The sequence below is a fragment of the Perognathus longimembris genome, chromosome 2 (assembly GCF_023159225.1).
Source record: "Perognathus longimembris pacificus isolate PPM17 chromosome 2, ASM2315922v1, whole genome shotgun sequence".
Taxonomy (NCBI): Eukaryota; Metazoa; Chordata; class Mammalia; order Rodentia; family Heteromyidae; genus Perognathus; species Perognathus longimembris.
The window spans coordinates 149,637,371-149,664,715 of NC_063162.1; the positions used below are offsets into that span (position 1 = coordinate 149,637,371).

Here is a 27,345-nt window from a genome sequence, read left to right on the forward strand (position 1 = left end):
CCCCTGTCTGACTAGAGAAGTCACAGAGAGTACAGATGGTAATCTTTCTAAACTGGAGCTAATACTCTGGATTGAACATGGGAGAGAGCCTTTTGGGAGCTGGGAAGATTCCCAGAAGTTAGAAATTGTGAAGGATTCTTCTGCTGAGTCACATTTTGATCCAGTGACAGAGCAACACCTTTTGGGTGTTAAGTACTAAGAACCAGGGTCCTGATGTTAAGATAACATGTTCAGCTTTCTTAGATTTCCTTCTAGATTCTGGTCTTCTTGTTGGGCTGACCTGAGGAGAGATGTCTTCTTTATTCTAGAGAAGGGCAGTAAAGCATAGTGCTAGGCTGTGTGGGATCTGGAGCTAGAGTCTGATCTTCTTCTTTCTGAGTAAGCTTAGGTTGATGATAGAAGCTGTCAATATTTCAAATCCTGAGTTATAAATGAAGCTAACGAAAATACCTACATTAGCACATTAATGCAGTGTTAAGTGGTCCTGGCACAGTAAGAGCTTGCTAATGGAAGCTGTTTTTTTGTAGGAGATGAAAAAGAACAAAAGATAGTTCCTGTTTATCTTTGGGACCAAATGGCTCCCTTCTACCTGGATTCTGGGAAAAGAATAAAGCCAGTTCTTGCTGTCTGGTCTTAGAGACACAAAAATACACAGATGACGTAAAGTTGTGGTAGTTACAAGGGCTGTGTTAGAAACTTATGCTCTCCATACCTTGGGACAGTAAGTGTGTGTGTACCTAACTTGGGGTAGTCTATGTGCTACCTTCAGTCAGGCCATAGACTGGGAGATAAATGGTTTACTTTTGATTTCACGAAGCCCACAAGCTCAAATTATTCTTCAAATGCAGAGAGACTTAAATGTTATTTTCCATTAGATCCTTTTACACGGCCCCGGCCCCTCTGAACCCTTCTTAGGAGGAAGGGAAGATGTTTCCTTCAGGCCTGAGCAAGGCCTCAGCCTCGTGACCCCACAGAGACCTGACACCCTGGCTCCTGGGGCAGCGGCCCAGGGCTCTAGCCTGTCTTCCCCAGAAGGGGGAATTCCAAGTCACAGAGCCCTGGGCCTCCCCTCCTGGCAGGGTCTCCTGAGTCCTTGCCCAGCCTGTGGAGAAAGCTTTGGCAAGAAAAATCGCTCCTCCACTATATCTTATGATTTCTTGCAAAGGCATAACTCATGACACCCTCTATCTCTATCACTCCCAGATTTCTTCCTTGCACTTGAGTCTACTTACTATCCACTATCCCTCCTGAGTACATCACAGACATATCAGGACACTGCCCAAGGAGAGCTCTTCTTTCCTTTGAAGGCCACACCTGCCCAAGGTACTCTCCTACAGGTAATCAATCTCCTCACGGAAATGCCCAGTTCTGAAGAAAGCCAAGAGCCTACCAAGGGAGCTTTATAAAGTGTATGCATTTTAAGTGTATGCTCTGAAGCCAACAAGGTTAAACTACAACTCTGGGCTTTATAACAAGTTAGGGCTCTTATGAGAATTATATGTCTAAAAATAAGTAAACACTTAGAAGAATAAGTTCTAAGTAAATTACCCCCCGGTGAATTTTCAGTGGTTACTGTTTTTAATTCTTCACTTAAAATTTCCATTGATAAGTCTTATCAACACTTCTGTGAACACGTCTGCCACTATCCACTGCTCTGTCTCCACCATGCTGCCCTGAGAGTGTCATCTGCCTCTCACCTTTCTACTAGTGCAGCTGCCTCAATGCTTAGCCCTTGCTTTGTTCTTGCTCTCGTGATTCATTCTCTACAGAGGAGCTGGAGTTACTCCAAAACAAACCAGCCAGAATCCCTCTGCTTAAACTCTCCAGTTGTCACAACTGAGCTCAAAGTTTGAATTCCAATTCCTTTCCTTGGTCTTAAATGCCCTCCATCAGCACAAGTAACTTGTTTTAACTCATTTTCCCCCCCAGTGGACCCAGAGGAACCCCCCCTCACCACCAGCAAGATCACAAACTTTTATGGTGCGGGGGGAAGGAGGAGGAAGGCTACTGGAACTGTGCTGGTTGGTGATAGATGAGTTCAAACTAGAGGGAGAATTGCTTAGGCTGAGACAGTTAGGGCTATGCAGGGAGCACATGGCAGAAGACTGCTTTACAGGAGCAGAACAGGCAGATGTGGCTCATTAATTCCTGCTTCAGTTCTATCAAGTGTCTCTAGTAACAACAACTAAGTAGAATCCTACCAGGGGAGGGTTTTTGTTGTTGTTGTTTTTAGTTTTTTGTTTTTAGGGTGGGCTCATTATGTAGATCAGTCTCGTTTCAAAACCCAGATTTTCCTGCCTCAGCCTTCCAAAGGCTGAGATTAATCATGCCATCACACCCAGCCAGGTGACACTGGTGTACTACTAAATGTTGATCCTCTTCCCAAGCACCCGCGCAGCTGAGCCTCCCTGCACCCGGCTGCTGCCCTTCCTCCAGCGGAGGTTCCTCCGGACTTCTCGCGCGTCAGGCGCGCCCCGAGGCCCCAGCTGGCTCCCCACTGCCGCCGTTCGGGTGCCTGCGGGGTTCAATGGTCTCAGTTCTGGCGGCGGGGAGGGCGAACGGCGACGTCAACCACCCGGTCCGTGCCCGCTTCCCGTAAAGCGAGGCGAGACCGGGCGGGCAGCCCACCTGGGCGGGGGTCACCCCAGAAGCGCGGAGATGGGGGACTGGGCACCGGGGTCACGTGTCCGCACACTGGGGGCCCCGGATGCCGCGGGGGGTGAGGGAAAGACTCGGGGTGCGGCAGCGACAGGGCTCAGCTGGGCTTGGAAGACTCGGCCAGGCAGGAGGCAGCGTCTGCGCACGGCCGCGGCTCACGTGGGTCTGTTTCCTCACGCTCCCCGGGAATGAAAGGCGGGGGAGAAGGGCCCGGCACACCTGGTGTCGTTCTGAGGAGAGCCCCTCCTTAATATGGAGGCCCTGGGTCAGGCAGTCTTTTTACGGATGACTGTCGCCCTCCTCAGGAGACCCAGCAACGCGATCCCTCCCAGGTGCCGCTCCGGGGTGGAGCGTTCCCCGCGAGGCGGACACGGGGAGGAGCCCACACCTCCCGCCCCAGGGGCCTATATCGCCCGCCCGCCTCCCAGCATGCCCTGCGCCTCGCAAGCGCCGAGCCCGAGCTACCGGGCTTCACCTGGGGACCCCGCGGAGCTGACCGTGGCACTCGCGGACCATGGCAGAGCTGACTCTGGTAAGGGGCTGCGGGTGTGCATGCCAGGTTCCAGGGTCCTCGGGACGCGGTGTTCTAGTTCCCGCGATGTAGGGGCCGGAGGTCCGGGGTTCGATTCTGGGAGGCGGGGGCGGCTGCCACCGTGGCCACAGCTGGAAACCACAAAGGGAACCGCCGGGGAGGAGAGCGCGCGGGCCCCAAGCGGGTCTGCGCTCAGCCTCGGGGTCCCTGCTTTGCCCTGGGACCCAGAAGTCAGAGGGCCGACTTGCCTGAGAACCAGTGTTTTGCCTTCCTGGGATGCTGTCTAGGCGGGCCTCGGGTGGCAGAGTGTGGCCGGCCCGGATAGTCGGGCCTGGATTGTGTGGCACGGTTGAAGCAGATAGCAACACCCGCGTGGGTGACACCCAGATTCGTTATTTGGCGTTTGGTTGAAACCGAGTGAAGATTTCCTGATGTGCTTTAGCGTGTAATCATTTATTTTGTGGTGTGGAGGACAGATCTGGCCAGCACTGTCATTGTCCCCCTGGCAGGTTGCCCTGTCAGGCATCTGGTCTTGCTGGGCGTGTCTGGAGTCCTAGAGGAAGGGAAGTCCCGTCCCCAGGTGTTGCGTGCTCCCCAATCCCTGGTTCGGGGTGGGCTCTTGGCCTCTAGGTTGCTGAACCTGTCAGTCAAGTGCCTAGGACTGGGAGCTTCCTGTGAAAAGGCGTAAGTGACTCCATCTTAAAAATCAAAGCTTGGGGCTGGGAATATGGCCTAGTGGCAAGAGTGCTCGCCTCCTATACTTGAAGCCCTGGGTTTGATTCCCCAGCACCACATATATAGAAAATGGCCAGAAGGGGTGCTGTGGCTCAAGTGGTAGAGTACTACCCTTGAGCAAAAAAGAAGCCAGGGACAGTGCTCAGGCCTTGAGTCCAAGCCCCAGGACTGGCCAAAAAAAAAAAAATCTAAGCTTGCTCTCCCCTAAATCAGGAAGTTACACAGAAAGCATGCATAAAACATTTTTTGAGAAAAACTGCTGAAGGTCTCAAATGGAGGATGTATGTGTTAGATATAAACAGAGATTGAAGTTTAACTTTAGGAATGCGGTTTGCCCTGTGCTAACAAAGTTTAACTATAGCCCTCTGCTAACAAAGTTAACTATAGATAAGATTATCCTATTTCCCTCTGCTTGCTTAGTGTGATGTATTGTTAATCAAACATATGCCTGACTGTGGAAGTTTCCCCAGATTGCTTAAGAGTTGTTTGTTTCATGATATAAAAAGATGGCCAGATTGTGACTGGGGCCTCTGAGTGTCATCAGTGGAGGTCTGAGCTAGCTCGCAATAAACGCCTCTTTGCTGTTTACATCGGTCTTGGTCTCTGGTGGTCTATTCGGGGGGGTCTGGATCACGAGCATAACACGTGTGACCCTTTTCCTTGACTTGACCTACTTAGGGTCAGATCAGCTCAGGCAGGATGATGTCATGCCATGTCTCCATCTTCATGGCTTGTGTCCTGTGCCTTTTCTGCTGACCATGGGGTCCCAGTCAGCTCTCCATTGTAGCTATATTGGTTTGTTAGTATGGCTTTTTTTCTATCTTTGCTCTCTGGCCTGTTTCCTGACGGTGTTACCGGTATTAGTGGGCCAGAAGGCTTTGTAACCACTGGCTGCCTGCAGACTGCGAATGCTCTAATGAAGACTCCAAGTTTCCATCCTTCAAAATGTGGCTTCTTGAATATTTTACTGTATAACAATTTTGTTTTTTTAAAAAATGCTAATCCTGGGGCTTGGACCCAGGGTCTGGGCACTGTCCATGATATATTTATTGCCCAAGGCTGCTGCTCTACCAAGTAAGCCAATGCTGCACTTCTGGTTTTTTTGGTAGTTACCTGGTGTAGAGTTTTGTGGAATTTTCTTTCTCTCAATGTTGAACTAAAATCCTCAAGATGGGCTGGGAATATGGCCTAGTGTCAAGAGTGCTTGCCTTATATACATAAAATCCTAGGTTTGATTCCTCAGCACCACATATATAGAATAGGCCAGAAGCGGCGCTGTGGCTCAAGTGGCCAAGTGCTAGCCTTGAGCAAAAAGAAGTCAGAGGCAGTACTACGGCCCTGAGTTCAAATCCCAGGACTGGCAAAAAGGAAAAGAAAGTGGCTGACTTGTGAAGATTGTAGTTTGAAGCCAGCCCTGGGAGAAAGTTAGTGCAACTGTTTATCCCCAATTAACACTAGAAAACTGGAGGTTGTGTGGTGGCTCAAAGTGGTATAGTGTTAGCTTGATTGCAAAAACTCAGGCACAGTCCACAAGCCCAGAGTTCAACATTCATAGCCAACAAAAATAAGTAAATAAATAAATTCATTAATTAAAATAGGGCTGGGAATGTGGCTTAGTGGTAGAGTGCTTGCCTGGCCTGCATGAATCCCTGGGTTCAATTTCTCAGTACCAGATACACAGGAAAAGCCAGAGGTGGCACTGTTGTAGAGTACTAGCTTTGAGCACAGAGAGGCCCATGGATAGAGTCCAGGCCCTGAGTTCAAACCCCAGCATTGTCAAACAAATAGGCAAAACATTAAAGAAAAGTCAATTGTTGAGAGAGAGATGGGGAGGTGATTGCTACGATCTTAACTGTGTCTACATTGTGTCTGATATTTCAGATACCGCTGACATTTGAGGACATAGCCATTTATTTCTCAGAGCAGGAATGGCAGCATCTGCAGACATGGCAGAAGAAGCTCTACAAGTACATTATGATAACCAACTATGAGACTCTGGTCTCACTAGGTAAGAAGCCTTACACTTCAGGAAGGTGTGGATCCTGGGAGATGGCTGATACTTGATAGTGTGATTTCTCAAAATACTAACTCACAAGGACTTTTCACATCATAGTCTGCTTTTTGGTGGTAGTGGGGAAATAGACTCTCTCAAGCTTTTTTACTTAACTGGCTTCAAAATGGAGTCAGGATCTCAGCCTCTGAGTAGCTAGGAATACCAATGCCAACAAGAAAAAAAATGTATGTGTGCCAGTCATTGGACTTGAACCCAGAAACATTTCAAACAACTCAGTGTGTCTAAATGTAGTGTTCAAGGTGGCTAAGCTCCCCTGTCTGACTTCTCTGTGCAGATGGTGAACTTTCTAAACCAGAGCTAATACTCTGGATTGAACATGGGAGAGAGCCCTTTGGGAGCTGGGAAGAATCCCAGAAGTCAGAAAATGTGAAGGATACCTCTGCTGAGGCCCAATTTCGTCCAGTCCCAGAGCAACAGGTGTTGGGTGGTGAGTACTAAGAAACCAGGGTTCTGATGTTAAGTTAGCATGTTCAGCTTTCCTAGTTTTCCTTCTATAATCTGGTCTTCCTGTTTGGCTGACCTGAGGCAAGATGTCTTGTATATTGTAGAGAAAGGCAGTAAAGCATAGTGCTTGGTTGTGTGGGATCTGGAGCTAGAGTCTGATGTTGTTTTTTCTGAGTAAGCTTGGGCTGGTGATAGAAGCTGTTGATATTTCAAATCCCGAGGTATAAAATGAAGCTAATGAAAGTAATTAATGCAGTGTTATGAGATCCTGGCACAGTATGAGCTTGCTAATGGCAGTCATTTTGTTGCAGGAGATGAAAAAGAACAAAAGATAGTTCATTTTTATCTTTGTGACGAAATGGCTCACCTCTACCTAGATTCTAGCAAAAGAATGAAGCCAGTTCTTGCTGCCTTGTCTTAGAAACTGAAAAATACACAGATGACCTATATCTGTGGTAGTTATGAGGGCTGTGTTATTAAATCATGCTCTCCATACCTTGGGTCAGTAAGTGTTTGTGTACCTACATGGGGTAGTCTATGTGCTACCTTTAGTCAGGCCATAGACTGGGAGATAAATGGTTCACTTTTGATTTCAAGAAGCCAGCAGGCCCAAAGTATTCTCTAAACCCGGAGAGACTAAATGTTATTTTCCATTAGATCCTTTGCAGGGCCATGGCTCCTCTGGACCCTTCTTAGGAGGAAGGGAAGACGTTTCCTTCAGCTCTGAGCAAGGCCTCAGCCTCGTGACCCCAGAAAAACCTGACACCCTGGTTCCAGGTGCAGCAGCCCATGGCTCTAGCCTGTCTGCCCCAGAAGGGGGAATTCCTAGTAACCAAGCCCTGAGCCTCCCCTCTTGGCAGGGTCTCCCACGTCCTTGCCCCACCTGTGAAGAGAGCTTTGGCAAGGAAAACCATTTAGCAACACACCTGCTGGGCCACTCCAAGAACCCAGTGAGTAGGGCGGGGAGGAAACCCGCCAGCCAAGCCGACCTGGCCGGGGCCCCCTGGGGAGGGGAGCCACCAAATGTCTCCTTCAGTAAGTGTGCCCCGCACTTGGGGCGTGCCGGGCAGCAGCCCAAAGACACGCTGCCCTTCCACTGTGCCCAGTGCGAAGCGCGCTTCAGCCTGCGGACCCAGCTGAGGACCCACCAGCGCAAGCACAGAGACCCCAGGCGCTTCCCCTGCAGCGAGTGCAGCCTCGCCTTCACCCACCAGTACCTCCTCCAGGAGCACCTGCGCCTGCACAGCGGGGAGAGGCCTTTCCAGTGCCCGCAGTGCCCCAAGAGCTTCCGCCTCAAGTGCACCCTGCAGGTTCACCTGCGCATTCACAGCGGGGAGAGGCCCTTCCAGTGCCCCAAGTGCCCCAAACGCTTCAGCCACAGGGGCAACCTGCGGAAGCACCAGCTCACACACAGTACCCAGAAGCCCTTCCAGTGCCCACAGTGCCCCAAGAGCTTCTGCCTCAAGGCCTCCCTGAAGAGGCACCAGTTCACCCACAGTGCCCAGAAGCCCTTCCAGTGCCCACAGTGCGCCAAGAGCTTTTGCCGCAAGGCCTCCCTGCAGGAGCACCAGCTCACACACAGTGCCCAGAAGCCCTTCCAGTGCCCACAGTGCCCCAAGAGCTTCCGCCTCAAGTGCACCCTGCGGAAGCACCAGCTCACACACAGCGCCCAGAAACCCTTCCAGTGCCCGCAGTGCCCCAAGAGCTTCCACCGCAAGAGCACCCTGCGAGATCACGAGCTTACCCACAGCACCCAGAAGCCCTTCCCCTGTGGACAGTGCAGCAAGAGCTTCATCAAGCAGACCAAGCTGACTGAGCACCTGCGCCTGCACAGCGGGGAGAAGCCCTTCCAGTGCCCCAAGTGCCCTAAGAGCTTCTGCCGCAAGCGTGCCCTCCAGGATCACCAGCTCACGCACAGCGCCCAGAAGCCTTTCCCCTGTGGACAGTGCAGCAAGAGCTTCATCAATCGGGCCAAGCTGACCGAGCACTTGCGCCTGCACAGCGGGGAGAGGCCCTTCCAGTGCCCCAAGTGCCCCATGAGCTTCCGCCTCAAGTGCATCTTGCAGGAGCACCTGCGCCTGCACAGCGGGGAGCGGCCCTTCCAGTGCCCCAAGTGCCCCAAACGCTTCAGCCACAAGGGCAACCTGCGGAAGCACCAGCTCACCCACATCGCCCAGAAGCCCTTCCAGTGCACACAGTGCCCCAAGAGCTTCCGCCTCAAGGGCACCCTACGAAATCACGAGCTCACCCACAACACCCAGAAGCCCTTCCAGTGCCCACAGTGCCCCAAGAGCTTCCACTGCAAGGACTCCCTCCGGGAGCACCAGCTCACCCACAGCGTCCAGAATCCCTTCTCCTGCAGTCAGTGTGGCAAGAGCTTCATCAAGCAGGCCAGACTGAATGAGCACCTGCGCCTGCACAGCGGGGAGAGGCCCTTCCAGTGCCCCACGTGCTCCATGAGCTTCCACCTCAAGTGCATCCTGCAGGAGCACCAGCTCACACACAGCGCCCAGAAGCCCTTCCAGTGCCTGCAGTGCCCCAAGAGCTTCTGCCGCAAGGGCACCCTGCGGGAGCATCAGCACATGCACAGCACGCAGAAGCCCTTCCCCTGCAGCCAGTGCGGCAAGAGCTTCGTTCGGCAGGCCCATCTCACCAGGCACCTCAGCATGCACAGTGGAGAGACGCACGTGCAGTGTTCCCTCTGTGGCAACAGCTTCCAAGCCAAGGCAGACATGAAGACATACCAGCTGCTGCACGGAGGGGAGATGCCATTCTCCTGCAAGTGCGGCAAGGGCTTCACCAAGCGATTCAAGCTGGTGGAACACATCAGGACTCACATCGGCGAGAAGCCTTTCCAGTGTCACAAGTGCAAGAAACCTTTCCAGTGTCCCAAGTGCAACAAGGCTTTCCGCTTGAAGACACAGCTTGTCGGCCACCAGCGGGTACACAGTGGGGAGAGACCTAAGTCCAAACTCACTGCCCATGTCAGAGTGCCCACAAAATCCTGTCCTGCCCCGAGGGACCGGAAGCCTGATCCTGAAATTAAGAAAGGCTGAGCCTGCTATTTACAATGATAGAAGCTGAGTGGAGCTGAGGCAGGTGCACAGTCAACACAGCCAGTGAGTGAATGAACGAGATGCCCCTGGTTCCTCAGAAACGGCCCAAACCCACGGGAAGGCAGATGGGAGGAACAGAAGGGGCTGCTTTAAGCAAGCACGTGACACAGATTAGGAACTGGGGCAAAGCTAACAGATTTTTTTTTCTTTGAAATCACTGGCTACATTTGCAATCTATCAATAAAAGAGAGATTTGTTCTGCCTGTCTGCCTTAGGTGATGATTCTTTACCCAAATGCAAAGCTAGCTCTAAAATGAAGATTGAGTTCAGATTTGAGGGCTTTCAAAACCACAAAGCTAGGAAGATACTGCCCTGTCAAAGACCTAAGAGGTTATTGTCTTTGGTGCCTTTTCATCCACTTCCTACCCACTTTGTTTCTTTGTTTGGTTGTTTTGTGCCAGTCCTGGGGCTTGACCTCGGGGCCTGACCATTATCCTTTTGCTTTTTTCCTCCTGCCTGGAGTTGTGCCACTTGAGCTGGAACTCCACTTGTGTCTTTGTTGGTGGTTGGAGACAAGAGCCTCATGGACTTTCCTGTCCAGGTTGGCCTTGAACAGCAGTTCTCAGAGCTCACTCTCATGAGTAGCTAGGATTAAAGGTGGTGGCCTACGACCTGGGAAACCGGGCATCGTCCTGATGTGTCCTTCTCCTTATGATGGAGGCCCAGTGTCACGCAGCTCTTTCCTGGGTGATGGTGCTGTTGAGCAAGGTGGAGATGGGTGGAGGGTGCGAGAATGGGATGGGAAGGGGAGGCAGGAATGAGCCATGGTTCTGGGCAAGGGTGATGATGAACAAAGTGACCGATGGAGCCACCACAGTGATGTGGCTCACATTCCACTGGAGCTGGGTTGGCACCAGCAATTACCAGAATTACTGACTTTAGGATTGGGGGTTCACGTCAGACAGGTGAGGTGCCCCCAAGGTAACATGGTTTTGGGGTGTCATGCTACACAAGGGTTTCAGAATCCACTCAGTGCATTTATGACTGGCAAAGAATCTAGGATTTGTTTTTGAAATGGTATCCTTTGGAAAAGTGCAAGGTTAGGATTCAGGTCTGACATAACTAACCCTGGGCTTTCAGCACACCGGGAATGAAAAGTGCTCTCAGACGTGTATTTCAGCAAGTGAATGACATGACTGCCCATGAGACCGTCTGTAAATCAGGAAAATATGAGAGCCATCTGGTTGGGGCATTTACTGTCTTATTTTTAGAGTACACATACTTATGAAATATGTAATTTGAGGTCTACCTGAGTGTATGCATTGCAGTCAAATAAATAGTGACAGTTAAAAATCATAATTTCCTAAATTACTAGCACCATAATAGAATGAACATCTAGGAGGCAATAAAAACAGTCTGGATTTTCTTCTCAAGAAAATAGTTTTATAACTTTACTTTCTTTTCTAGTCCTGGGGCTTGAAATCAGGGCCTGAGCACTATCCTTGAGCTTCTTTTGTCCACGGCTAGTGTTATGTAGTAAATTGTCTAGGAAGCCACATATTGGAGGATTGAATCTTGGAGTTTTCATTAGAGCATTATTGGCCCGCAAGCCCACAAATACACTTAATACTATGAGGAAACAGGCCAGAGAGGAAAGATAGAACAAAAAACCATAGCAACAAACCTATCCAAATTGTATGGAGAGCTAACTTAGGACGCCATGGAGACGAGAGTAGCCAGGAGACAGGACACAAGAGCCAGGTGGGATGGCATAAGGACTCCAGAGCTGACCTGACCCTAGGGGGCTGGTCACAGGAAACTCCCAGTCCCAGGCACTTGCCTGACAGCTTCAGTAACCTATAGGCCAAATGCCCACCCCTGTCTCTAGGGTTTCAGTAACACCCATCACCTGGGGTGAGACTTCCCTTGCTTTAGGAATTTATGCACATCCATCAAGACAGGAGGCCCAGTAGTGCCACCTACCACGTGGCCAATGATGGCGCTGGCCATATCTGACCTCCATAGTACACTAGCACTCTACCACTTGACCCACAGTGCCAGTTCTGGCCTTCTCTGTTTATGTTGCACTGAGGAATTGAACCCAGGGCTTCCTGCACATAGGGCTTTACATTCTCACTTGGCTCTTTTACTTAAGGCTAGTGCTCTACCACATGAGCCACATTTCTGCTTCTCCTTTTTCCTGATTATCTGGAAATTACAAACATGACCCAGCTTAATTTACCTGGTTCTGGAGCTTGGACTCAGGGCCTGAGCACTGTCCCAGGATTCTTGCTCAAGGCTAGCCCTCTGTCACTTCTGCCACAGCACCACTTCTGGGCATTTTCTGCATGTGTGGTGCTGGGGAATTGAACCCAGGGCTTCATGTATAAGAGGCAAGCACTCCTTGCAACTAGGCCATATCCCCAGCCATAAGTGGTTTTCTTAAAGTTAATAATTATTTAAAGAGTGAGAGGAGAACTGAAATTAAAGGAAGATATTTTCAGCAGGAATCATGGAAAAAGTACTGACACTTTCCAGGCATATCACTTCCTTTCAGCACATTTGGAAAAGTACTCTCCCCATATGCAATGATTATTCGTAAATCTTGCTGCACTGATGATGTTTTCTGGACAGTAGAAAAGTGGAGACTTCCTTCTATCAGCTTTTGCAAATCTTAAGTGCTAGCTATCTTGTTTAAATATCTTGAGAATACCTGGGTGCTTCTGGCTCATGACTAATCCTAGCTACTCAGGAGGCTGAGATATGAGGATCAGGGTTCAAAGCCAGTCCTCACAGAGTACATGAGACTCTTATCTTCAACTAACTACCAGAAAAAAAGAAGGTGTGCTGTGGATTGAAGTGGTAGAATACTACCCTTGAATAGCAAAGCTCAGGGCCAGTGCTCCTTCCTCCATGTTTTGTGTTTCATCAAATTTATTATCTGCAGAAAACCTGTGGATGTGATTCATAGTGTGCTGACGTACAGAGAGTAGTTTTAAATTTCAATGTATCAATTTTAGTTTTAATTTCCTAAATATAAAATTAAAAATATGAACAAACTAGAGTGTGTTTGGGGACTTTATCATACTATATTCAATCAAATTGGTGGGTTTCTCCTTACTGATTGTGCTTTTCATAAATATTTTTGCAAGTCTTTCTTGGGGGGAGCTCTTGAACTGGGACTTGAACTCAGGCCTTCTAGTAGTCTCATTTTTTGTTTTTGAAGTGTTTTCTTTCGTATCTCAAGACTAGTGCTGTACCGCTTGAACCATATCTACAGTTGCGCCTTTCTGGTAGTTAATTGGAAATGAATCTCTCCTATTTGTTGGCTCTAATTGGTTTTGAAACATGATTCTGAAATCTCCCTTACCTGAAATGCTAGGGTTTTAAGCCACCACACTGGGCTCTTTTGTTGATTGAGACAGGGTCACCCTATGCATCCCAGACTGGCTTTGAACACAAGATTCTTCTACCTAGGCCTCCAGTGAACTTTGCCCCACCCCTCTCTCTTTTTCTAGACAGCATTGATGATTGTATTAATTCTCTTAAGGTACAGTGGTTGGAACTCGTAGCCTTGTCCATACCCAGCATGTGTCCTGATCCACCCAGTGCCAATCCCAAGCCCCCTAAGTCATCCTAACTGACTGATCTAGGATGCTTTGTGCACTGGCGTGAGCTTAAGTGAGAGTGCCACACTGAGGGTTGAGGGGACCACCCCGACAGAACATAATTCTAACCGCCACAGACAGCCACTAGCATCCCCAAATCACAACCAACCAGCCAAAGAAAAGCACTGCCTCATTGTGACGGAGACTGCTCTGGTCTACACCTGTCCCTAAGAGGGAAATTGTGGGTTGGACGGAAGGGGTTCAGGGCTGTGGAGTCCTGATGAGCAGGAACCATGGTCTCTTCCTGATTGGAAAGAATAGAGACAGGGTGGAGGTTCCCAGAGCTGGCCATGTCCACCAAGCCAGACAGTACCCATCCCAGCCATGAACTCACCCACAACAGCACAGACCATGCCCTGTCACGTGTTGACAGTGACCACCTGCTGCACCAAGAGGTCCCCAATCTTCTTGATGATGTAGTTGTGTGCTTGTTGCCCTCCTCCAGGGCCTGTAGGCAGCACTCCAAGGCGGGCCAGCAAGTGGTTATGCATATCCAGAAGGTCTTGGCTGCAGGGGAAGAGCCGGCTGATGGCCTGGCTGATGGCCTGGCTGCTGAATTGTAGGTCTTCCTGCCGGGGCCCGGGAATACACCCCCAGCATGATTTTCAGTGTCCACATGGGCCTCTGTCTGCATCCACTCATGCAGGACATCTGGCCTCTTCACCGCCAGGCTCCAGCACTCAGCCTTGAACTCATGGTCATCAGCTTCGATCTCATTCTTCAGTGAGGCAGTATAGGAATCTTCCAGGGAAAGCGAGTCTGCATTGAAAGGTGGAAGTGACAGAGTCGTCAACCGCCTATTTCCATTTTAGGAACACAGAGTCAGCTCCAACCATCTCTCCTGTGGCTGGTCCAAGTCTAACCTCAGTTCCGGCCAGGCTAGCTGTTGTCTGGGGCCCTGTTTCTGCGTGACCCTCACACGGACATTCCTGTCAGGGCCCTGGCTGCCATGGGACAGGAGGGTGGCCTGCAATGGCTGCTCCTTCAGTGAGGCTCCGCTGCGTCCCTGTTTAGGCCTCCAGCTGCGCCACCAGCCCCTGGGCCTCCAGGCAGGCCTCAGAGGAGGTTCAGATACCGCCCTGCATAGCTGGAGGGGTGGAGGGGTGGGGGTTGCCCACCTCTGTCTGTTTGATGTCCCTGTCTGCCTAACCCCTCCTCCGTGTCTCTCCATCTCTCTCCTCACTGTCCCAGTCATTTCTCTCTTTCCTCCTCTCTCCACCTTTGTTGTGGGTGCTGCTCTGCCCTCATCCTTTGGGCATCTCTGTTCACCTGCTCGTGGTCACCCTGGGCCCAGGGGACAGAGCCCAGGGGTCCCAAATGTCCCACAGTCAAGGCAGGGAGCTGGGTCTGGGCCAGGTTCAGAAAGCTCTCGCAACTAAGAGGGGCAGGACGGGGCTGGGACCAGCGCCAGCGTGGTTGCAGGAAGGTGGAGGTGCTGGATTCTTGGCCCCGTGCACCTCTTGTCCACCCCTGTGAGTCTTGGGGGTGGGAGAACCCCTCCCCCAGCCACCTCCTGGCATTTCCGGTCTCCATGGGCCGGGCTACCAGGGATCCCTGCAGGATGCGCTCCAGCCCGTCCCTGGGCAGTGAGTCCCCCGGTGAGGTCTGCGCCTTCCCTCTCCTGGCCGCCTTCTCTTCAGTTCCCCAGAGAGGCTCCTGACTCTGAACTCCTTCTGATTTTCATCGACTTGATTGCTTGCAAGTGCGGCCCAGGGCGGGGTGGTACCCGGTGGGACGAATGGGGGGTGGGGGGGTGACCGCTCCTCATGCCAGCAGGGGGCGCTGCTGCCTCCTCCTACTATGCTCCCCACCACCTGAGCACAGATCCCACGGGACCCGCCTTCACTGGGGGATCCTTTGGAACTGACCGTGGGACAAGTGGATGATGGCCGAGCTGACTCCGGTAAGGGGCTGCTGGTGTGGATGCTGGGTTTCGGGATCTGACACTGGGAAAAGCTGGCTGCAGCCACCTGGGCCACCTGGGCCACCGTGGCCACAGATGGAACCCACGCCGGGAGCCGCGGGGGAGGAGAGCATGTGGGCCCTGGTGGACCCCGAGCCGGTCAGGCCTCAGCCACGGGGTCCTCACTTTGCCCTGGGACCTGGATGTCAGAGGTTACACTGGGCTGAGAAACAGTGTGTGGCCGTCTTGGGATGCTGTCTTGGCGGGCCTCGGGTGGCTGAGTCTGGCCGGCTGGATAGTCACATGTGGATTGTGTGGCACGGTTGAAGCAGATAGCAACACCCACATGGATGATATGCTGATTCGTTATTTGGTGTCTGGTTGAAACTGAGTGGCTGTTTTCCTGATGTCCTTTAGCGTGTAATCATTTATTTTGTGGTGTGGAGGTCAGATCTGGCCAGCGCCATCATTGGTCCCATAGCAGGTTACCTTGTCTGACATCTTGTCTTGATGGGCATGCCTGGAGCCCTACAGGGAGGAAAGTCCCGTCCCGGGGTGCTGGGTGCTCCCCAATCCCTAGACCAGGATGGGCTCTTGGCCTCTAGGTTCCTGAACCTGTCAGTCAAGTGCTCAGGACTGGGAGTTTCCTGTGACCCTGTTTCTTGACTTGACCAATTTAGGATCAGATCAGCTCAGGCAGGAGGATGCCATGCCATGTCTCCATCTTCATGGCCTGTGTCCTGTGTCTTTTCTGGTCACCATGGCATCCCAGTCAGCTCTCCATTGGAGCTGGATTGGTTTGTTGGTATGGCTTTTGTTCTGTCTTTGCTCTGTGGCCTGTTTCCTGACAGTGTTAAGGGTATTAGTGGGCCACAAGGCTTTGTATCCAGTGGATGCCTGCAGACTGCTAATGCTCTAATAAAGACTCCAAGTTTCCATCCTTCGAAATGTGGCTTCTCGGATATTTTACTATATGACAATTTTAAGACTTAAAAAAAATGCTAATCCTGGGGCTTGGAACCAGGGCCTCAGATTTTTATTGCTCAAGGCTGCTGCTCTACCAAGTAAGCCAAAGCTCCACTTCTGGCTTTTTGGTAGTTACCTGGTGTAAGAGTTTCATAGAATTTTCTTTCCCTCAACGTTGAACCAAAATCCTCAATATGGATTGGGAATATGGCCTAGTGGCAAGAGTGCTTGCCTCCTATACATAAAACCCTGGATTTGATTCCTCAGCACCACATATATAGAAAATGCCAGAAGTGGCACTGTGGCTCAAGTGGCCAAGTGCTAGCCTTGAGCAAAATGAAGCCAGAGTCAGTACTAAGACCCTGAATTCAAACCCCAAGACTGGCAAAAAGAAGAAGAAGAAGGAGGCTGACTTGTGAAGATTGTAGTTTGAAGCCAGCCCAGGTGGAAAAGTTAGTGCAACACTTTATCTCCAATTAACACTAGAAAACTGGAGGTTGTGTGGTGGCTCAAAGTGGTATAGTGTTAGCTTTGAATTAAAAAACTCAGGGACAGTCCCCAAGCCCAGAGTTCAAGACTCATGGCCAACAAAATAAATAAGTTAATTAATTAAATAAAATAGTGCTGGGAATGTGGCTTAGTGGTAGAGTGCTTGCTTGGTATGAATGAAGCCCTGGGTTCAATTCCTCACTACCAGATACCCAGGAAAAGCCAGAGGTGGTGCTGTGGTAGAGCACTATATTTGAGCACAGAGAGGCACAAGGATAGACCCCAGGCCCTGAGTTCAAACCCTAGGAATGGCAAAGAAGTTGGAAAAACACTAAAGAAAAGTCAGTTGATGAGAGGGAGATGGGGGGTGATTGCTGCAATCTTAACTGTGTCTACATTGTGTCTGATAATGCAGATACTGATGACTTTTGAGGACGTGGCCATTTATTTCTCAGAGCAGGAATGGCAGCTTCTGCAGACATGGCAGAAGAAGCTCTACAAGCATGTCATGAGAACCAATTACAAGACTCTGGTCTCACTAGGTAAGAAGCCTTACACTTTAGGAAGGTGTGGATCCTGGGAGATGGCTGGCACTTCATAGTGCGATTTCTCAAAATTCTAACTCACAAGGACTTTTCACATCATAGTCTGCTTTTTGGTGGTTACTTGGGAAATACAGTCTCTCACCTTTTTTACTTAACTGGCTTCAAAATGGTGTCAGGATCTCAGCCTATTGAGTAGCTAGGAATACCAATGTCCAACAAGAAATAAAATGTATGTGTGCCAGTGTCGGGGATGGCTATACCTTTAAGACCTGGGACTGGTGGCTCTTAGCCACTACCTACATTCTTCCTGGGTCTGGAACCTCCCCCCCCCCCGCCCCACCCTTTGTTTGTGAGCACGTGTGCCACCATGGTGCCAGCTGGACCGGTCCTGGGGGACCATGGTCTCCACCCCTGCGGGAAGTTCCATAACATCACCGTGATGGACAGTTCATCAGCCAATTGTTAATACGCAGTTAGTCCGTCCTCTTCCTGCCGCCATTACTGTTATATAAATCCCTCCCCTGAATAAAACTTTGGGAAGCCCCTGAAGCTAATTCCCAGGTGTCCATGCATACCCGCCCTCCTTGGCGAGTATGGGGGGGAGGGCATTCTCGCGGCCGCACCCGTTCTGGAGCTTATTCATGGCCATCGCTCCCGCATTACCTCCTACTGGCCAGAGCATATGCGTGAGAGTGAAAGGGGACCACACGGAGGGGGCAAATAGGCCCAGGATCTTACCCAGAAGGGGGTTTACAGTAAGCCCGGCATGCCAGTCCTTGGACTTGAACCCAGAAACATTTCAAACAACTCAGTGTGTCTAAATGTATTCAAGGAAGCTACGCTCCCCTGTCTGACTTCTCTGTGCAGATGCTGATCTTTCTAAACCGGAGCTAATACTCTGGATTGAACATGGGAGAGAGCCCTTTGGGAGCTGGGAAGAATCCCAGAAAATGTGAAGGATTCCTCTGCTGAGGCACATTTTGGTCCAGTGACAGAGCAACAGGTGTTGGGTGGTGAGTACTAACAAACCAGGGGCCTGAGGTTAAGATACCATATTCAGCTTTCCTAGTTTTTCTTCTATAATCTGGTCTTCCTGTTTGGCTGTTCTGAGGCAAGATGTCTTGTATATTGTAGAGAAGGGCAGTAAAGCATAGTGCTAGGCTGTGTGGGATCTGGAGCTAGAGTCTGATCTTGCTTTTTCTGAGTAATCGTGAGCTGGTGAAAGAAGCTGTCGATGTTTCACATCCTGAGGTATCAAATGAAGCTAATGAAAGTAATTAATGCAGTGTTACGTGATCTTGGCACAGTACGAAGTTGCTAATGGCAGTCATTTTATTGCAGGAGATGCAAAAGAACAAAATATAGTTCATTTTTATCTTTGTGATCAAATGGCTCGCCTCTTCCTAGATTCTAGCAAAACAATAAAGCCAGTTCTTGCTGCCTGGTCTTAGGGATAGAAAAATACACAGATGACGTATAGCTGTGGTAGGTAGGAGTGTTGTGTTAGAAACTTATGCTCTCCATACCTTGGGACAGTAAGTGTGTGTGTACCTAAGATGGGGTAGTCTATGTGCTACCTTTAGTCAGGCCATAAACTGGGAGATAAATGGTTTACTTTTGATTTCAAGAAGCCAGCAAGCTCAAAGTATTCTCCAAACCTGGAGAGACTAAATGTTACTTTCCATTAGTTCCTTTCCAGGGCCACAGCTCCTCTCCACCCTTCTTAGGAGGAAGGGAAGACGTTTCCTTTAGGCCTGAGCAAGACCTCAGCCTTGTGCCCCACAGAGACCTGACACCCTGGCTCCAGGTGCAGCAGCCCACAGCTCTAGTGTGTCTGTGGCATAGGGAGAATTCCAAGTGACAGAGCCCGGGGCCTCCCCTCCTGCCAGGGTCTCCCGTGTCCTAACCCCAACTGTGGGGAGAGCTTTGGAAAGGAAAACCATTTAGGGACATACCTGGTGGGCTACTACAAGGACCCAGTGAGTAGGCTTAGAGGAAATCTACCAGCCTAGCCGACCTGACCGGGGCCCACTCTAGAGGGAAGCCAAGAAATGTCTCCTTTAGCATGTGCGCCCTGCACTTTGGCACACTGGGCAGCAGCCCAAGGACCCACTGCCCTTCCACTGTGCCCAGTGCGAAGCGTGCTTCAGCCTGTGGACCCAGCTGCACATCCACCAGTGCCGACACAGAGACCCCAGGCGCTTCCCCTGCAGCGAGTGCAGCCTTGTCTTCACCCAGGGGTGCCACCTCCAGGAGCACCTGCGCCTCCACAGCAGGGAGAGGTTCTTCCAGTGCCCCAAGTGCTCCAAGAGCTTCTGCCTCAAGCACGCCCTAGGGGAGCTCCAGCTCACACACAGTGCCCAGACACCCTTACAGTGCCCACAGTGCCCCAAGAGCTTCACCCAGCAGGCCCACCTCACCAAGTACCTGGGCCTGCACACCGGGGAAAGGCACGTGCAGTGTTCTGTCTGTGGCAAGAGCTTCCAGGCCAGGGCTGACATGAAGACATAGCAGCTGCTGCACGGAGGGGAGATGCCGTTCTCCTGCAAGTGCGGCAAGGGCTTCGCCAAGCGCTTCAAGCTGGTGGAACACATCAGGACTCACATCGGCGAGAAGCCTTTCCAGTGTCACAAGTGCACGACACCTTTCCAGTGTCCCAAGGGCAATGAGGCTTTCTGCTTGAAGACACAGCTGGTCAGCCACCAGCGGGTACACACTGGGGAGAGCCCTAAGTCCAAACTCACTGCCCATGTCAGAGTGCATACAAAACCCTGTCCTGCTCCAAGGGACCCTAACCCTGATCCTGAAATTAAGGAAGGCTAAGCCTGCTATTTACAATGATAGAAGCTGACTGGAGCTGAGGCAGGTGCACAGGCAACACAGCCAGTGAGTGAATGAACGAGATGCCCCTGGTTCCTCAGAAACGGCCCAAATCCACGGGAAGGCAGATGGGGAGAACGAAAGGGGCTGCTTTAAGCAAGCATGTGACACAGATTAGGAACTGGGGCAAAGCTAACAGATTTTTCTCCTTTGAAATCATTGGCTACATTTGCAATCTATTAATAAAAGAGAGATTTGTTCTGCCTGTCTGCCTTAGGTGATGGTTCTTCACCTAAGTGCAAAGCTAGCTCTAAAATGTAGATTGAGTTCAGATTCGAGAGCTTCCAAAACCACAAGGCTGGGAAGATACTGCCCTGTCAAAGACCTAACAGCTTATTGTCTTCAGCGCCTTTTCATCCATTTCCTACCCACTTTGTTTGTTTTGTGCCAGTCCTCGGGTTTGAACTTGGGGCCTCAGCCTTTTGCGTCAGGTGTTTTCCTCAAACCTGGAGTTGTACCACTTGAGCCAGAGCTACACTTGTGTCTTTGTTTGTGGTTAGACACAAGAGCCTCATGGACTTTCCTGTCCATGTTGGCCTTGAACTGCAGTTCTCAGAGCTCAGTCTCATGAGTAGCTAGGATTAAAGGTGGTGGCCTATGGCCTGGGAAACTGGGTATCGTCCTGATGTGTTTCTCCTTCTCACGGAAGACCAGCGTCAGGCAAGTTTTTTCTGGGTGATGGTGCTGTTGAGCAAGGTGGAGATGGGTGGTCTGTGGGAGAATGGGATGGGAAGGCCAGGCAAGAATGAGCCATGGTTTTGGGCAAGGGCGATGATGAGCAAAGTGACCGATGGAGCCACCAAGGTGAGGCGGCTCAGATTCCACGGGAGCCTGGTTGTCACCAGCTATTACCAGAATTATTGACATTAGGATTGGGGAGTTCAGGTCAGACAGGTGAGGTGTCCCCGAGGTGACAGCCTTTTGGGGGATCATGCTACACAAGGGTGTGGGCACCCACTCAATGTGCTTATGACTGGAAAAGAATCAAGGATTTGTTTTTGAAATGGAATCCTTGCCTCATGCAGAAATAAAGTGCAAGGTTAGGATTCAGGTGTGACATAACTAACCCTGGGCTTTCAGCACACCGGCAATCAAAAGTCCGCTCAAACGTGTATTTCAGCTAGTGAATGACAGGACTGCCCATGAGACCATCTGTAAATCAGGAAAGTGTGAGAGCCATCTGGTTGGGGCATTTACTGTGTTATTTTTAGAGTGCAGATGCTTATGAAAGATGTAATTTGAGGTCGACCCGAGTGTATGCATAGCGGTCAAATAGATAGTGACAGTTAAAAATCACGATTTCCTAAATCACTAGCACCATGATAGAATGAACGTCTAAGAGGCAATAAAAACAGTCTGGATTTTCTTCTCAAGAAAATAGTTTTTATAACTTTATTTTTTTGATAATCCTGGGGCTTGAACTCAGGGCCTGAGCCCTATCCCTGAGATTCTTTTGCCCACAGCTAGTGTTATATAGTAAATTGTCTGAGAAGCCACATATTAGAGGATCAAATCTTGGAGTTTTCATTAGAGCATTAGCAGCACACAAGCCCACAAATACACTTAATACTATTGTAAGGGCTGACCTGAAAACTGGAGTAACTAAATATAAGTTTTAGTGTTAAAATTATAACAGCTTCTAAACTCTGGTAATGACTACATGATAGAGGGCTGTACCCGCACCCATGAGACTAGTGTCTTATAGTTTGACATTTAAAAATCTAGGGAACACTTGTTTACCTGGGTAGCAACCATGGTAACGGACAGTAAAATAAAAGATCTTAGCCATAGACTATAGGAATAACCATCATAGTAGTAAAAATGCCATGCTAACTATCAGGTTGGTTTACTTATTATTGAGTACTGGATTGTTTTAGCCTGCTCAAGCTTGCTTAGTGGTAATGGGAAAACATGGTCGCAATTGTTAAAATAAAGTTGGTACTAGGTCAGCCTGACCACAATGTTTTGCTTCTGTAAATGGCTTGTTTTAACCCATTTGTGACTTGCTCTACCCCCTGCATCAGTGCTATGTGACCACCTGTTGTCAATTCCTGAAATCGAGGCCAGTTCCTGATATCAAAGCCAAAATAGATAACTGAAAGGGTAGATATCCAATAGAAACAGGACAAGACTTGCTTGCTAAATGCCATCCAATCAAGTATCTGCCAAGTTGGAAATACCCTGCCCCTGTTGTAATCACAATAAAAACCCTGCCTATCTGAGGGTCGGGGCTCTCAATCCAGATCCGCTGTGTTGGTGACGGTTGGGAGTCCAGGCTCGAGCTTGCAATAAAGACTCTCGTGTGTTTGCATCGGTATCGGCTTCGTGGTGGTCTTTGGGGACCGGAAATCTGGCATAACACTATGAGGAAACAGGCCAGAGAGGAAAGATAGACCCAAAACCCTAGCAACAAACCTATCCAGCTTCTATGGTGAGTTGACATGGGACACCATGGAGATGACACTAGCCAGGAGACAGGACACAAGAGCCAGGTGGCATGGCATAAGGACTCCTGAGCTGACCTGACCCTAGGGGGCTGGGTCACAGGAAGCTCCCAGTCCCAGGCACTTGACTGACAGCTTCAGTAACCTATAGGCCAAATGCCCACCCCTGTCTCTAGGGATTCAGTAACACCCATCACCTGGGGATGAGACTTCCTTTCCTTCAGGAATTTATGCACATCCATCAAGACAAGAGGCCCAGTAGTGCCACCTACCATGTGGCCAATGATGACACTGGCTAGATCTGACCTCCATAGTACACTAGAGTTCTACCACTTGAGCCACAGTGCCACTTCTGGCCTTTTCTGTTTATGTGGCAATGAGGAATTGAACTAAGGGCTTAATGCATTTAGGGCTTTACATTCTCACTTGGCTGCTTTACTTAAAGCTAGTGCTCTACCACTTGAGCCACATTTACATGAGCCACATTACATGAGCCAGCTTAATTTAACTGTTTTTTTTCCTTTTTTCTTTGCCAGTCCTGGAGCTTGGACTCAAAGCATGAGCACTGCCCCAGGCTTCTTCTTGCTCAAGGCCAGCACTCTGTCACTTGAGCCACAGCACCACTTCTTCCCATTTTTTGCATATGTGCTGCTGGGGAATTGAACCCAGGGCTTCATGTATAAGAGGCAAGCACTCCTTGTCACTAGGCTATATCCCCAGCTGTAAGTGGTTTTCTTAAAGTTAAAAATAATTATTTAAAGAATGAGAGGAGAAGTGAAATTAAAGGAAAATATTTTCAGCAGGAATCATGGAAAAAGGTACTGACACTTTCCAGGCATATCAGTTCATTTCAGCACATTGGGAAAAGTACTCTCCCCATGAGCAATGATTATTAGTAACTCTTGCTACACTTCATTCTATCAACTTTTGCAAGTCCTATGTGCTAGCTATCTTGTTTAAATATCTTGAGAATACGTGGGTGCTTCTGGCTCATGACTGTAATCCTAGCTACCCAGGAGGCTGAGATAGGAGGACAAGGGTTCAAAGCCAGTCCTCACAGAGTCCATGAGATGCTCATCTTCAACTAAACACTAGAAAACAAGAAGTGGTGCTGTGGGTACCTTTGAATAGCCAAGCTGAGGGACAGTGCCTCCTTCCTCCATGTTTTGTGTTTCATCAAATTTATTATCTAGAGAAAACCTGTGGATGTGATTCATAGTGTGCTGACTTACAGAGAGTAGTTTAAATTTCAATGTATCAATTTTAGTTTTAATTTCCTAAATATAAAATTAAAAATATGAACAAACTAGAGTGTGTTTGGGGACTTTATCATACTATATGGTCAATGAGAGTTTTGTGCGTTTTTCCTTACTGATTGTGCTTTCCATAAATATTTTTCCAGGTTTTTTTTTGGGGGGGGGGTTGTGGGGGTGTTGTTGAAACTGGAGCTTGATCTCAGGCTTTCAAGTAGTCTCATGTTTTGTTTTTGAGGTGTTTGGATTTTTTTTCCTATCTCAAGACTATTGCTGTACCACCTGAACCACATCTCCAGTTGTGCCTTTCTGGTAGTTAATTGGAAATGAATCTCTCCTATTTGTAGGCTCTAATTGGCTTAGAAACATGATTCTGAAATCTCCCTTTCCTGAAATGCTAGGGTTTTAAGCCACCACACTGTGCTCTTTTGTTGATTGAGACAGGGTCACCCTATGCATCCCAGACTGGCTTTGAACACAAGATTCTTCTACCTAGGCCTCCAGTGAACTTTGCCCCACCCCTCTCTCTTTTTCTAGACAGCATTGATGATTGTATTAATTCTCTTAAGGTACAGTGGTTGGAACTCGTAGCCTTGTCCTTACCCAGCATGTGTCCTGATCCACCCAGGGCCAATCCCAAGCCCCCTAAGTCATCCTAACTGACTGATCAAGGATGCTTTGTGCACTGGCGTGAGCTTAAATGAGAGTGTCACACTGAGGGTTGAGGGGACCACCCCGACAGAACATAATTCTAACCATCACAGACAGCCACTAGCATCCCCAAAATCACAACCAACCAGCCAAAGAAAAGCACTGTCTCATTGTGACGGAGACTGCTTTGGTCTACACCTGTCCCTAAGAGGGAAATTGTGGGTGGATGGAAGGGGTTCAGGACTGTGAAGTCTTGATGAGCAGGAACCATGGTCTCTTCCTGATTGGAAAGAATAGAGACAGGGTGGAGGTTCCCAGAGCTGGCCATGTCCACCAAGCCAGACAGTACCCATCCCAGCCATGAACTCACCTACAACAGTACTTACCACCCCCAGTCACCCATTGGCCACGTTCACCCACTGCACCAGGAGGTCCCCAATTTTCTGGATGATGTAGTTGTGTGCTTGCTGCCCTCCTCCAGGGTCTGTAGGCAGCACTCCAGGGTGAGCCAGCAAGTGGTTATGCATATCCAGTAGGTCATGGGTGCGGGGGAAGAGCCGGCCGATGGCCTGGCTGCTGAATTGCAGGTCTTCCTGCCAGGGCCCGGGAATACACCCCCAGCATGATTTTCAGTGTCCACATGTGCTTCCGTCTGCTACCGCTCATGCAGGACATCTGGCCTCTTCACTGCCAGGCTCCAGCACTCAGCCTTGAACTCGTGGACATCAGCTTTGATCTCGCTTCTCAGTGAGGTAGTATAAGGATCTTCTAGGGAAAGCGAGTCTGCATTGGAAGGTGTGAGTGACAGAGTCGTCAGCTGCCTGCTTCAGTTTTAGGAAGAGGAAGTCACCTCCAACCATATCTCCTGTGGCTGGTCCAAGTTTTACCTCAGTTCCGGCCAGGCTAGCTGTTGTCTGGGGCCCTGTTTCTGCGCAACCCTCATGCGGACATTCCTGTCAGGGCCCTGCCTGCCATGGGACAGGAGGGTGGCCCGCAATGACTGCTCCTTCAGTGAGGCTCCGCCGGGTCCCTGTTTAGGCCGCCCGCTCTGCCACCAGCCCCTGGGTCCCCTGGCCTCAGAGGAGGTTCAGACACCGCCCCGCATAGCCAGAAAGGGCGGAGGGACGGGAGGCGCCCACCTCTGATGTCCCTGTTTGCCTAACCTCTCCTCAGTTCCTGTCCATCTCTCTCCTCACTGTCCCACTCATTTTTCTCTTCCCCCCTCTCTCCACCTCTGCTGTGGGTGCTGCTCTGCCCTCATCCTTTGGGCATCTCTGTTCACCTGCTCGTGGTCGCCTTGAGCCCAGGGGACAGCGCCCAGGGGTCCAAGGCATCCCACAGTCAAGGCAGAGAGCTGAGTCTGGGCCGGGTTCAGAAAGCGCCCGCAACCAAGAGGGGCAGGACGGGGCTGGGACCAGCACCGGCATGGTTGCAGGAAGTTGGAGGTGCTGGACCTCTTGTCCACCCCTGTGAGTCTTGGGGGTGGGAGAACCCCTCCCCCAGCCACCTCCTGGCATTTCCGGTCTCCATGGGCCGGGCTACCAGGGATCCCTGCAGGATGCGCTCCAGCCCGTCCCTGGTCAGTGAGTCCCCTGGTGGGGTCTGCGCCTTCCCTCTCCTGGCCGCCTTCTCTTCAGTTCTCCCGAAGGTCTCCTGACTCTCAACTCCTTCTGAGATTCAGCGACCCGATCCCTTGCAAGTGCGGCCAGGGGTGGTCTAGTCCCCAGTGAGGCGGACCGAGGGAGGGGGCAACCGCTCCTCCTGCTGGCAGGGGTTGCTTCCACCCCCCTTGCAACTGCCTCCCACCATGCCCTGCACCATGTGAGCACAGATCTCGCCAAGGTGACTCCAGTAAGGGGCTGCTGGTGCAGATGCTGGATTTCGGGATCTGACCCTTGGAAGAGCTGGCGGCCACACCACTGTGGCCACAGATGTAAACCACACCGGGAACCGCTGGGGAGGAGAGCGGGAGGGCCCTGAGCGGGTCTGGGTTCAGCTGTGGGGTCCCTGCTTCTCCCCGTGACCCGGAGGTCAGCGGTCACTCTGGACTCAGAACCAGTGTGTGGCCGTCTTGGGATGCTGTCTTGGCGGGCCTCGGGTAGCTGAGTGTGGCCGGCCTGGATAGTTGCGCGTGGATTGTGTGGCACGGTTGAAGCAGATAGCAACACCCGTGGGGATGACACGCTGATTCGTTATTTGGTGTTTGGTTGAAACTGAGTGGCTGATTTCCAGACGTCCATTAGCATGTAATTCCTGACATTCTGCGCCATCATTGCCCCATAGCAGATTGCCTTGTCCGCATCTTGTTATGATGGGCGGGCATGTGTGGATTACTAGAGGAAGGGAAGTCCTGTCCCCAGGTGCTGGGTGCTCCCCAATCCCTAGAGAGGGGTGGGCTCTTGGCCTCTAGGTTGCTGAACCTCTAGTCAAGTGCCCAGGACTGGGGATCTTCATATGACCCTGTTCCTTGACTTACTTAGGGTCAGATCAGTTCAGGCAGGAGGATGCCATGCCATGTCTTCATCTTCACGGCCTGTGTCCTGTGTCTTTTCTGGTCACCATGGTGTCGAGTCAGCTCTCCAATGAAGCTAGATTGGTTTGTTAGTATGGCTTTTGTTCTATCTTTGCTCTCTGGCCTGTTTCCTGACAGAGTTAAGGGTATTAGTGGGCCACAAGGCTTTGTAACCACGGGCTGGCTACAGGCTGCTATTGCTCTAATAAAGACTCCAAGTTTCCATCCTTCCAAATGTGGCTTCTTGGATATTTTACCATACAACAATTTTTTTTTGCCAGTCCTGGGCCTTGAACTCAGGGCCTGAGTACTCTCCCTGGCTTCTTTTGCTCAAGGCTAGCACTCTGCCACTTGAGCCACAGTGCCACCTCTGGTCGTTTTCTATATAGGTGGTGCTGGGCAATCGAACCCAGGGCTTCATGTATATGAGGCAAGCACTCTTGCCACTAGGCCATATTCCCAGCTTCCCATATATCAATTTTAAGATTGTCTTTTTAAAAATGCTAATCCTGGCACTTGGACCCAGGGCCTGGCC

At 50.4% G+C, this 27,345-nt stretch overlaps 3 protein-coding genes across 3 annotated transcripts in view; 2 read left to right on the forward strand and 1 right to left on the reverse strand.

Annotated features, from left to right (window-relative positions):
- The window catches only part of LOC125347282 (oocyte zinc finger protein XlCOF6-like), a 320,913-nt gene that overhangs the window by 159,538 nt on the left and 134,030 nt on the right, over positions 1 to 27,345 (reverse strand). The window lies entirely within an intron of this gene.
- Znf398 (zinc finger protein 398) overlaps positions 1 to 27,345 on the forward strand; it is a 390,977-nt gene that overhangs the window by 152,661 nt on the left and 210,971 nt on the right. The window lies entirely within an intron of this gene.
- Positions 3,133 to 6,626, forward strand: LOC125347302 (zinc finger protein 786-like). The gene is made up of 3 exons (XM_048340452.1): positions 3,133 to 3,190; positions 5,807 to 5,933; positions 6,274 to 6,626. The coding sequence occupies exons 1-3, from the start codon at positions 3,173 to 3,175 to the stop codon at positions 6,435 to 6,437; spliced, it is 309 nt and encodes a 102-aa protein (XP_048196409.1). The 5' UTR covers positions 3,133 to 3,172; the 3' UTR covers positions 6,438 to 6,626.

Excerpts from the sequence above, each read along its gene's own strand:
- LOC125347302 (XM_048340452.1), top strand. Across the intron at positions 5,934-6,273 it reads TGAGACTCTGGTCTCACTAG|ATGGTGAACTTTCTAAACCA; the intron begins GTAAGAAGCCTT and ends TTCTCTGTGCAG.